Consider the following 12,729-nt stretch of genomic DNA (forward strand, 5'->3'; position numbering starts at 1 on the left):
ACAAAGAACTAGATGATGATTGATGCCAGTTAGGAAATGAGGTGGTCTCTATCTGACTTGAAATAACTTCTAATGCACACTATGAGAAGCTCAAATGTGCAGTGAGATCAGACTAAGCAATTTCAGTATAGGAGAGAGGCTTGTACAAGTGTGCAAGACTGAAGTGAAAGCTGGAGTTCAGCTTTAACCTGTAGACTTGGACATACTAATACTATTGCTGCTTTTATTATTTAAACAGATCAGGGGCAAAGGACTGGACTGGCCTACAGTTCTCAAGGACTTTAACCTGCTGAAGTGGCTTGGTGCAAACTCATTCCGCACTAGTCATTACCCTTATGCAGAAGAAATTATGGACCTTTGCGATAAGTATGGCATAGTGGTCATCGATGAAAGTCCAGGAGTGGGCATAAGATATGCGTAAGAAATGCTAACTAATAATGCCATTGCCATTTTTTTTATTTATCTGTAAATATGTAATAGAATTGTTGCATTCAGTACTTTGCTGTGTAAAATATAGCATACTCAGTCCATGAGCAATAAGCCCTGAACAATGGAGTAATCAGAATCTGCACCTGCCATTTAAAATACATTGCCCAATACTGAGACTTAGTACTAGGAAGAGTTTCTTGTTTTACCACACAGGTATACTAGAGTTGTACAATTCCTTACATTCTAACCTAGTTTAAATGCATGTATTAATATCGCCATGAACATAATGAAATAGAGGATTTAGGTGCCTCTTTTTCTTGATATCTGAGAGGTTGTCTCTCCTGTGCATATGGAGATGTTGATTTATCAGTCCCTGATTAGAAGACACTTTTATATTGCACAATTACATTTAAAAATTCTTAATTCTTCAAATGTAAGTTTACAGACTGAATCTGAAGAGTTGCTTTGGGACAGCAGAGACAGTTCATATTTCAGACTCTGATTAGGGCACAGTGTTTATTCACTTCTTAGTTTTCTTGCTCTACATTCTTTGTACATGAACCTGATCCTGTTATATAGTGTCTGTCCTTTGTCTTGTCAGTGCAAGCTTTGGTAACCAGTCTCTGGAACATCATTTAACTGTCATGGAGGAGCTGGTGCGCAGGGATAAAAACCATCCATCTGTGGTTATGTGGTCAGTTGCCAATGAACCATCTTCAGAGCTCCGGGAAGCAGGGTATTATTTTAAGTAAGAGGGAATTTTTTATTTTACTATATTTAGAATGTTGTATAAAATTGATATGTTGAATATGCCATATGTTTTGCAATGTTAAAGGAATTCTATGGTCCTAGCATACACTTTAATTTTAGAACATCAATACTGAATACCAAAACAAACAATAGTTTTATTTGACAATCCAAAATAAGCTAACTTGAAAAATCTCCTTTCACATTTTGAGTTCTGCCTGTCTCCTGGCCATCTCTTTTCACAACTTCCTGGATTCCCTGCATGTTTTTCAGCTTCTCCTCTGCTGTTTACATTCAAGCTCCAGAGACTACATATCCCAAGGCACATTGCTGCCCCTATACTGCCTCCGGAAACTCCTCCTTCCAGCACCTCTGTAGTTTAGAAGGCAGGCTCTGTAAAATGTGTGACACAGCAGTGCCTACTCACAGGAAATGGTGAATACAGGGCACAGAATTCAAGGAAGTAAGTCTGTGGGGATCTTCACAAAGTAAGTTTACAAACTTCAAGATCATTCAGATTAATAGGCGTAAGCTAGAAACAAAATACAATGTGAAAATTAATATATGATTTTATATTTTGACCACAGATACAATTTAATATCTCAAAAACAGCACTGTGCCTAGTTTCATCACAATAATCCTAATTAAAAAAAGTACATTGTGTAACCTGTCATGAAATAAATATGTAGGCTGTCAATGCTGAACTCCTGGAATGCCAGTTGCCTGGCAATCATGTTGGTCCACTTTGGTACTTTGAATCAACAAACTGGAAAAAAGTATGCAGTTTAAGGTTTTACTTTCTGGAATTCAGTGACCCATATTCACTGTGCTTTGTGAATACGCACTGCTGTGTCACAAACTGAGTTTCAGGAGGTAGATTCAGTACAGGAATCACTGCTTGCTGGCAGCAATGGGATATGTACTTCTTAAAAAAATCAAAATGAATCAAAGGTATGAGCAGAGGAGAGATGGCCAGGCAGAACTCACAACATGTAACAAGATTTTTCAAGTAAGCTTATATTGGATTGTCAGAAAAAAAACTTTTTTCTATTGCTATCACAGTGCTTAGGTTATAAAATGAAAGTATATGTTGTGACCATACATCTCCTTTAAGTACCACAACTAACGTTTTCTTTAGGTCAGCAGTGGAACTTACGTATTCCTCTCATGATCATTTTCCATTATATTGCCCTGTTCATTTTTACCTAGAACACGGTCTTTCTGTAGAGCATCTCAAAGTGATACCAAAGTATAAACCTCAGTAAATAGTCTCTTTTACAAAAGCCATCTAGATCTCTTGCCTTGTAGACTTCTCTTTCCCCACATTGTAGCAAGCAGTAAAGTGAGATGTGATGCCTCTGAACATGATCCTCAATAATGGTGATGCACTACATTTATCACATTCCAAAACATTCCTAAATACACTTTCTCTAGAACTGTAGAGATCATTTTACCACATTCTGCACCTGGCTGTGATAATGTAATAGAAATTGTTATGTGAAATGATTCCACGCAGTGGAAGGGATAAATAATATGCCGGTGGGCGGCTGCTGTCACCAAGCACAAGCTAAACCAAAAAGTTGGATGTGAAAACTGAAAGTAGTATGTGGTGTATCGTTGCCAAAATAGGTGTACGAAAAAGAAAAAGTGCAAAAGGGAAGGTATGCTACGATGCACCTCCCCCTTAATGATTTGAGCCCTCCCTTAATACGTCTATATTTTGTGCCAGACATACACAAATCCCATGAATATCATGTAATTTTTTTCAGAAGGGGAAGTGTACTACAATGTAAGAGAAATGATAAGAATGCTTTTGAGCATAGGAAATTCTCCATTTTGGAGTAAGTTGTCTATAGGGATCTAATTACTATGTCATCTTTATTTATCCCTATAGAGAATAGTTTATTTTCTAATGTAAATAGTGGAATAAGTCCTTTGTGCGTAGTACGCTTTAGAGCAGGGTTTCTTAACCAGGGTTCCTCCAGAGGTTGCTAGGGGTTCCTTGAGCAATTAATGCCTCTCAGGTAAGTTCCCAATGACACCATTGATCTTTTTATCTATGTGTAATGAGGTGTTTCTTCCTAGTGACTACAGCTGTAAGGAGCATTCTTCCCACTGACCATCACACTAATGTGTCATGAGTTGTAGATATAGTAATTTTTAACAGCAGTTCCCTGAGACCAGAAAGTTCTTTCAAGGGGTTCCTCTGTGTTGAAAAGGTTCAGAAAGGCTGGTTTAGAGAATCAATTACCTATTTTTTCTTTATATGTAGAGTGTACAACAATGTTTGTTGTAAATGATCCTTTATGCCACCTTATCCACTTCCCGCCATATAGTGCAATGACAGGCGCAGGGTGGTTCTCTCGTTCTGGGAGGACGTCATATGACATTGTCCCATTCTAACCGCTCATGCGTGGCTCCATGAGTGCGCAGCGTGGCAATCAGCGATGCGCTGTGTCCCTCAGACACATCGGATCACCGATCAACAGAAAGAGCCAAAGATGTCGGCTCAGTCATGTGATCAGCTGTGTCCAATCACAGCTGATCGCATGTAAATAGGGAAATGCCGGTTATCAGCATTTCTCTCCTCACGAGCTGTCACGCTGAGAGGAGAGCAGAGTCGGTAATCAGCATTCCTCAGAGGGGATGTGTGCACTGATCATCAGGGCACTGATGATCTGTGTAGCCCCAGCAGTGCCACCTGTCAGTGGTATCAGTGCCAGCTGTCAGTGCTCATCTATGCCAGCTGCCAGTGCCCATCAATGCCACATATCAGTGCCTACCAGTGCACATCAATGCCACATATCAGTGCCCATCTGAGCTGCCTTTCAGTGCCCCCTATCAATGCCAGTCAGTGCCACCTAGCAGTGCCACCTATCAGTGTGCATCAGTGCCGCCTATCAGTGCCATATATGAATACTGCCTTTCAGTGCCCATCAGTGATGCTTGTCTATGCCCATCAGTGCCACCTACCAGTGCCTATCATTGTCCATCAGTGCAGCATATCAGTGCCCATCACTGCAGCCTCATTAGCGCACATCAGTGAAGGAGAAAAATCACTTATTTACAAAATTTTATTACAAAAACTAAGAAAAAACGTTTTTTCTAAATTTTCAGTGGTTTTTGGTTTAAGAAACAATAAAAAACCCAGATGTGATTAAATACCACCAAAACAAAGCTCTGTCTCAAAAAAATGATAAAAAATTTCATATGGGTACAGTTTTGCATGACCGCGCAATTGTCATTAAAAATATGACAGCTTTGAAAGCTGAAAATTGGCCTGGACAGGAAGGGGGGTATAAGTGCCCTGTAGGCTAGTGGTTAAACTTCCTGCAATTATTAATAAAAAAACAAAGTGCAAGAGTAGTGTAGAAATAACCCCTTTCTGCGTGAATCCCTATGGAACATTTAACATTCTCCACAAAACTGCAAATGATTTTTAAAGCTGAACTGCAGGGAAAAATGTTTCCCCTTGCAATGGGACTGCGCCCAAACTGCAAGGATTAGATACTTGTATAGGTCTTGGGAAACAAGAAAAACTGCAAGCTCCTCTGCACTGCAAGGCCATTCACAGCAACCTGTTCTCCGCTATATTTCGCTGGTCGCAGGTCCTCTGATGTCAAATGTAGGGTCCAAAGCCTTGCATTGGGCGCTGAGAAACAGTCCACTGCTGGAGCATAGGGGAGTATTGCCTGCTGTGAGAGCAAAGGGTCAGGTAAGTAAAGTTGCTACCCCACTGCAAGGGGACAGTTATACTTTTAAAAATGTTATTCTTGAAGGTGAAAGAAGCAGCTTGACTTTATCAATTGCCTTGTTTTTTCAATCAAGATAATGGTATAGGAAGATAAATCACACGGATTAGTGTCATAACCTGTTTGTTCTTTCTTTCTTTCTCACAAAAGAATAGCCATATTTGAGCCTCCAAGCAGATGCTTGCCATTGGAATGTTGTCACCCGATGGTGAGGCTGGGTCTGGCTTTTTTTTTGGGTGAAGTCCTTTTTGATACATTGACCTTCCTTTTGCAATATACAGTAACTGATTATTATGTAGATGTCAAAGCAGGGAGAACAATTACATATTGCTGTTTAATTTATTGGTTTATTTTCAACAATTTGTTTCCTTTTCAGAACCTGTGTATAATTATAATCTTTCTCTCACTCTCTCTTTTTCTTCCACAGGACAGTGATCTCTCACACTAAAAAACTGGACTTCTCTAGACCAGTCACTTATGTTACAAATGCCAGATATGATAAAGATCAAGGTGTACGTTTATCTGTAATCTCCATTTTTTTTATTTTTCCTTTATTGTGGAACTGTCATGCAAAAAATACCAGGTCTCAAGTCCTAAGCAGCATAATACTGTGACCTTAAAAACATTCACCTGGTCTCATAGATTATCCAATGAAAGGATTTTGTTACATATGTTCTTTAAGTGCATAAAAATGCCTGTTGTCAGGAATTCAGTGATCATGTAACTTCCTGTGCAAATCTCAGTGTTGTTAGCCCATCCTAGTTCACCACTGTGAACTACAGAATATCTTCCCCCTATATCATGGAGAGGAGGAGGTGCCCTATATTCCTAATACTCTTATAGGGTGACCATGCTGCTTCTTCATAGATGCAGTACAGTAAATGAATATTGTCACCCTAGGATGAGAAATATATTACCGACAGGATCACCAGGTGAAATAAAACCAGAAAAAAAGTCAGCCACCATATTCAAGGACTGGTAAGCTGCAATGATATCCTTCACCCCCACCCTGCTTTCTTTTATTCCTGTCCACTTACCTGATTTCCAGGGTTGTCCTTAAAGTGGTTATAAACCTCAGACATGAAATATGAACAAAGCATATCCCTCTATAATGTTTACTTGTCTAAATTAAGAGCACCTTGTTCATTTCTGTCTGCTGTTTCTTTCCTCTGCTATCAGAATGAATCACTTCTGACAAGTTTTCCTGACACCAGGAGAAAATTGGTGATGGAGGAGGGACCTCTTGAAGATTGACAGTCTCAGCTCTGTTCTTGTGAGCTGTGTGGAGGAGGGTATGTTCCTTCCCTCCAATCAGCTTTCAGAGCTCTGAGAGCTGATTGCAGGAGAGGGACATACCCTCCTCCACACAGCTCACAGGAACAGAGCTGAGACTGAGCTCTGCAGAGTGTAACTTCAGCCCTCCTCCCCTTTTATTTCTGAACTCTCAGACAAGCTTGATAAATTCTGAACTTTAAACAGATGTAGAGAAGACCCTAGATAAACAAGTACTACTTGTAAAGGAGAATTTGTTTCATCTCTGTGTATCATCTGAGGCCAGTCACTTCACTGGGTATATCTGAGGATTTACTTTAATTCAAATACTCACCTACCCAGCGAATCCAGCTTTGTCCTGCTTTAAACCACTGTTCAGGTGCCAAAGCAATTTTTAATGTCACAAAGTGTTTGCGCAGCTGTTTTTAAAATGCATTTTTATGGAAAAAAATACACTTTAATGATGATGATACGCTGAGTAAATAGATAACTAACATGTCAAGATTTAAAATTGCGCACACTTGTGGAATGGCGACAATATGGTACTAAAAATCTACATAGGTGATTCTTTAAAAGCTTTTACAGGTTACTAGTTTAGATTTACACAGGAGGTCTGGTGCTAAAATTATTGCCCTTGCTATAACGTTTGCATCACGTGTGGTGCGAACACCGTTTTATATGCATATGCAACCTACGTGTTCGCTTTTACACACGAGTATGGGGGGACTGGGGAGCTTTAAAAAATGTTTTCCTATTTAGTAACGTTTTTTAATTTTTCCACTGTATCTTTAATGTTTTTAAATCACTTTTACTGCTATCATAAGGGATAAGCAATATCCCTTGTGATAAAATGGACAGTGACAGGTACTCTTTACTAAGAGATCTAGGGTCTATTAGACCCCAGATCTCTCCTCTGCCCTTAAAATCATCGGTTAAAACCAAGATTAATTTGACCAGATGCTTTCCCAAGCCAAAAATGGCCAGTTTACATTCTGGAGAAACCGGAAGTGATAAAATACTCGTTAGTTCCGGTTTCTTATACCATAGAAACCTGGGAAGTTTTGGTCCCCATTCAGCTCCATGGTAAGAAGCACACTGGCAGAAGCACACTGGAGAGTGGCAGGGGGTGGTTTACCCCTCCTACCACTTGTAAAGGCAATCTAGTGGCTATTTAGCTGCTAGGATTGCTTTAATTTAAAATAGCATCACCAGCTGAAAAAAACGCTACTGGGATGATGCCTGTGGGTGTAGGTATCATCTCGGTATACCCACTTCAACCCCACTATGTACCTGGTTCATTGCGTATGCTGAAGTGGATAAAACTTTCAGCACTGCTGGCTCCTGCTCACTCAGTGCAGCATCCCTGAACTTCCAGTCTTTACAGAGAAGACTAGGACGTTGCAGTCCTGAGTCAGGCTGTTAGTTTGGAGAAGGGATGAGCAGGGGAGTGATTGCCATCCTATGCTACAGGGATGTGTGCTGCTATTAATGCACACAGTAGGAAAACCGAGCTCTAGTTCTGCATGCAAGGGTGGCTCTATTGAAAACTGCAAGAGAAGCACCAGCTTAAACAGGAACATAGGCAAGGATTAACAGATGAAGAAGTAGGGTTTAATATCACTATAAACTATATTGATGAAAAATATCACAATAAATGTCAAGTAGGTAGCAAAGGTTTTCTTTACAAATAGAACACAGTATTTACAGTATATATGTTTGTATAGTTACTGTATATATTTGATTCGCTCTTTTTGTAACTGAATTGTTCTGATTAGATCCCATAATGAGTCATGTATATATACCAAGTATAGCCGGGAACAGCAAATAAATTATGTCTTTTTTTTCTTAGTGTGTTGTAATCAGATTAGTGCTATATGTTGTAGAAGGGCCAGAAAACCAGAATCCTCAGAAGAACTGCAATATATAGTTTGATATCAGAAAAAAATAATAGAATGCTGGATATAATTCACAGGCCCCATATGTGGATGTGATCTGCGTCAATAGCTACTTCTCATGGTACCATGACCCAGGCCATCTTGAGGTGATTCAGGTCCAGCTGAATACGCAGTTTGACAAGTGGCATGAAAAGTATCAAAAGCCAATAATACAGTCTGAATATGGAGCAGACACCATTCCTGGCTTCCACAGTGTAAGTACAGCTTGCAGGGTAAATTAAAATGTATGATATTAAGAGTTAATATACTGTATATCTTCCAGAAATATACAATGTTACTAATTTTATCTGTCGCCGTTTTATGTTCCGTTATACAGCGAAAAATTGTGATACACTTAATCTAGTAATAATCTGCAACATACAGCGGGGAAAATATATATTTGATCCCCTGCAGATTTTGTAAGTTTGCCCACTTACAAAGATATATAAAGGGTCTAAATTGTTTCTAATAGGTGTATTTTAAGTGTTAGAGACAGAATATCAACTAAAAATCCAGAAAAAAACACATGATACAAATGTTATAAATTGAGTTGTAGTTCAGTGAGTAAAATAAGTATTTGATCCCCAAGCAAAACACAACTTAGTACTTGGTGGAGAAACCCTTGTTGGCAAGCACAGAGGTAAGACATTTCTTGTAGTTGATTACTAGGTTTGCACACATCTCAGGAGGGATTTTGGTCCATTCTTTACTCAAAGTTTCCACTCCCTCCATAAATTTTCTATAGGATTAAGGTATAGAGACTGGCTAGGCCACTCCATGACCTTATTGTGCTTCTTTTTGAGCCATTCCTTTGTTGCCTTGGCGCTATGCTGTAGGTCATTGTCATGCTGGAAGACCCATCCATGACCCATCTTCAGTGTTCTGGGAAGAAGGAAGGTTCTCATCGAAGATTTTACAATACATGGCCCCGTCTATTAGCCTCCCAGTGCAAAAAAGTCAGCCTGTACCTTTTAACTGAGAAACAACCCCAAAGCATAATGTTTCCACCTCTGTGCTTGACTGTAGGGATGGTGTTCTTGGGATTATAGTCAGCATTTTTCTTCTTCCAAACACAGCAAGTTTAGTCAATGCCAAAGGGCTCAATTTTGGTCTTGTCTGACTACAGCAGTTTCTCCCAATCATTTAGATGTTCATTGGCAATCTTCAGATGGGACTTCTTGAGGAGGGGAACCTTGCGAGCGCTGCAGGATTTCAATCCATGGAGGCATATTTGTTTTACCAATGGTTTGTTTGGTGCCTGTGGTCCCAATTGCCTTGAGATCATTCACAAGCTCCTTCTGTGTAGTTCTGGGCTGATCCCTCACTTTTCTCATGATCATACTTACCCCATGAGGAGACATCTTGCATGGAGCTCAAGACCAAGGGCGATTGGTGGTTATTTTGTATTTCTTCCATTTGCGAATAATTGCCTCAACAGTTGTCTCCTTCTCACCAAGCTTCTTGCTGATGGTCTTGTAGCCCATTCCAGCCTTTTTCAGGTCTACAGTCTTGTCCCTGATGTCCTTTGATAGCTCTTTGGTCTTGCCAATGGTGGTGAGGTTTGAATGGAAGAAAAAGATACTGTGGACAGGTGTCCTTTAAACACAACGAGTTGTCGTTAGGAGCAACTTCTTAAACTGACAGGACTAATCTGTGTACCACATGAGCACATAGCCAGTCTGTAGGAGCCAGTATTATTGTTGGTTGGTAGGGGATCAAATACTTCTTTTACTCTCTGAACTGCTACTCCATTTATAACATTTGTATCGTGTTTTTTCTTCAGATTTTTGGTTGATATTCTGTCTCTATAATTTAAAATACACCTATGATAAAAACTATAGACTTAGTTTTTTTTGTAAGTGGGCAAATTTAAAAACTCTGCAGGGGATACAAATATATAATGCAAAAAACATACGTGTACCAACCACCCAGACAGTAGGAGGTTAAATATTATAGTCCAAATAAGTGCAAACGGTCATATTTATAGAAGAATCCAGCAAAAGGTGTTATCAGATTTCACGAGTAAAAAAGCTTTTCAGATGGTATTCATGAGGAATGATAGAAGAAAGTTTGATTTCAACCAGGAAAATGGCATCCAGTTCTGTACACCCACATTACAACACTGCAGCTTACCAGAGTATGTTGACCCACAGGCTATGAGTGATCAGTTGCACTTAATGATAAGGAAGGCATCTACACAGGTAAACAAAACAATCAACCCAGCCCTCCAAACGTGTATGGACATAAAACACAGAAACAAATGCCTCCAATAGTGTAGTTAATTATAGCCAATTTTATTTAAAAAAGGATTAAAAACACTCACATGTATTATTATCTCTATATGTTTCATCATATTTTTGCCCCTGATGAGGTCATGTATGATGAAACGTGTAGGGTAGAGCTTAGGACGCACAGATGCCATCTTAGTTACTGGCCGGCACTAATGTTTGTATGCAACAGGATTCTTATTGGGTATACAGAGCATCCTTTTTTTCATAATATCATGAGACTGTGAGAATATTATAATTATGTTTATGTTGCAAATTATAACTAGAGTGTATCACAATTTTTTGCACTGTTTATTTGCCTGCATTAGCACTACACATTTGAACACATTAATTAGTACTGGGTACAGTATTAGCAGCTCTGGAGGTTGTTTATTCCATGCTCGGATTCATTTAATCATATATGTTACATTATAGCCATGTCATGCAATGCTGTTGCTGACAATTTGCCAGCATCCTAATAGCTAGAAGCTGCATGGAAAATGCTTATCAGGTACCATGTGTCCCTCGTTGTCACCATGTTGCCCTTATGCAGTCGGCGAGGGAGTGAAAGGTATTTCTCCTGCCCTGTTTACCCCTGTATCCTGTATATTGATCCTGTCATCTGCCAAGTTCTCAGCAACAGGATCGCTGGTGACATAATCCTCAATTTATTATTTTCCCACAGTATATCTTAGGGGCTTTGTCATTCTGTTGTGCATTGCAGTAATCGTCTACTGTTTAACCCAGGGGGTTCTCAACCTTTTAAAGAGCGAGGGTCACTTAAGTGATTTGGTAACCAGTCGTTAGCCACAATGAAATGAAGTGGTTCAGAATTTTAAATTTTTCTGCAGATTAGCTGCGCTTTGCCATAGACTTCTGTTTATATCTTGCAAGTGTGGTGCAGTTTTTGAAAGTGCACCAAACCCCCAGGATATCATAGAAGTGTGCTTCCATGGTTTGAGGTTGAGGGCCACAGGTTAAGCACCCCTGGTTTAAGAAATTACTCCAGGTTTTTCTTGAAGATATTAACAGAATTTTGGTCTGCTCACCCAATTTGTCACTTCCAGATTCTGCTAGTATATTTGTATTTTGTGTAATCGCAAATCCAAGCTGTCCATTGCTGTGGATTTTCTTTTACTAGTAGTTATTTCATCAAGAACTGGTCTTGATCTGGAAGAAGAAAAGAGATAATCTGACTTCCAGTTTCTGTAGTCCTTTTGGCAAATAAGGCCCTGTGTGCTTTTTATTGAGTGTAGTGTTACAGGCCAGTGCTGAGCAGCATACTGTATTCTGGCAGTAGTTGCAGAGTTCAAGGCACAAACCCTTCAAAATGTTCTAAATCCTTCTTTTTTTTTTTTTTTTTTGCAGGATCCTCCATTAATGTTTACAGAGGAATACCAAGAAGCTGTCCTAAGGAACTACCACTCTGTTTTTGACCAGAAGAGGAAAATGTTTGTTATTGGAGAACTCATCTGGAACTTTGCAGACTTCATGACTTCACAGGGTAAGATAAAGTGGTTGTTTCTTCTAGAGCATCTTCTCTGGGTAGGAGTATTCCTTAGAATCCCATTCTTGTGAACCAATTTATAAATACATTTTATGGCCATTATAACAAAGGCCATATGTCTGCTTAAAAACAAAAATACTCCAGCACATTTATAATGCACAACATTAAGAGGCCTCTCTTTGTATCAAACACCTTTCCCTGCAAGCATTATGCAGGGAAAACTTCAAAGGACTCCCCAGGCTTTACTCCACATTGCATTTGTAGTTTATGCCTTTCTCGTTATAGGTAATCGGTACAGTGTCCTGAGGATATCAGTACATGCTCTCCATTTATAAATCATCTCTTAACAGCCATAGTTTGCACTCCAGAGCATATTTTTAATAGCCAAGGCGAACAAGATTTAATGTGGAATTCTGGAGTCAATAGGTTCACACAGACAGCAGAAGATATCCTTTTTTTTTTTTTCCCCCCACTTTGCAGGAAGCTGCAAGGGACTACAATTTAATAGATCCCCCTATTTAAAAAAAACAAGATGTAAAACCTCAAACAAAAAAATAAGATGTTTATTTTAAACCCTGATTTCCAGACCGCACACAAAGATGCTGTTGATATCACTCCCAGCAAAATCCTGGGAAAGCTGAGGATCCTAAATCTTACAAAAATGCACATGCACTGTATAGTCAGGGCTGGTGCTACCACCAGGCAAACTAGGCAGCCACCTAGGGCGCACTGCCACCTAGGGTTCAGACATGGCCACTGGTTTCCCTACTCTTCACCATGGCTGTTTTTTCCTTGGATGCTGTGCCTGGTTGCTGAGTGCC

At 39.6% G+C, this 12,729-nt stretch overlaps 1 protein-coding gene across 3 annotated transcripts in view; it reads left to right on the plus strand.

Moving 5' to 3' along the window:
• GUSB (glucuronidase beta) overlaps positions 1 to 12,729 on the plus strand; it is a 48,459-nt gene that overhangs the window by 15,751 nt on the left and 19,979 nt on the right. For all 3 annotated transcript variants that reach the window (XM_089668461.1, XM_089668462.1, XM_089668463.1), the window contains 5 exons: positions 239 to 417; positions 1,031 to 1,177; positions 5,356 to 5,440; positions 8,173 to 8,349; positions 11,770 to 11,905. In XM_089668461.1, coding sequence (XP_089524587.1) covers positions 239 to 417; positions 1,031 to 1,177; positions 5,356 to 5,440; positions 8,173 to 8,349; positions 11,770 to 11,905 — 724 coding nt within the window. The remainder of the gene's footprint in view (positions 1 to 238; positions 418 to 1,030; positions 1,178 to 5,355; positions 5,441 to 8,172; positions 8,350 to 11,769; positions 11,906 to 12,729) is intronic.

This window comes from Staurois parvus, unplaced genomic scaffold (assembly GCF_062004578.1).
Source record: "Staurois parvus isolate SC_StPar_1 unplaced genomic scaffold, SC_StPar_1.0 ptg000058l, whole genome shotgun sequence".
In the NCBI taxonomy this organism is placed as follows: Eukaryota; Metazoa; Chordata; class Amphibia; order Anura; family Ranidae; genus Staurois; species Staurois parvus.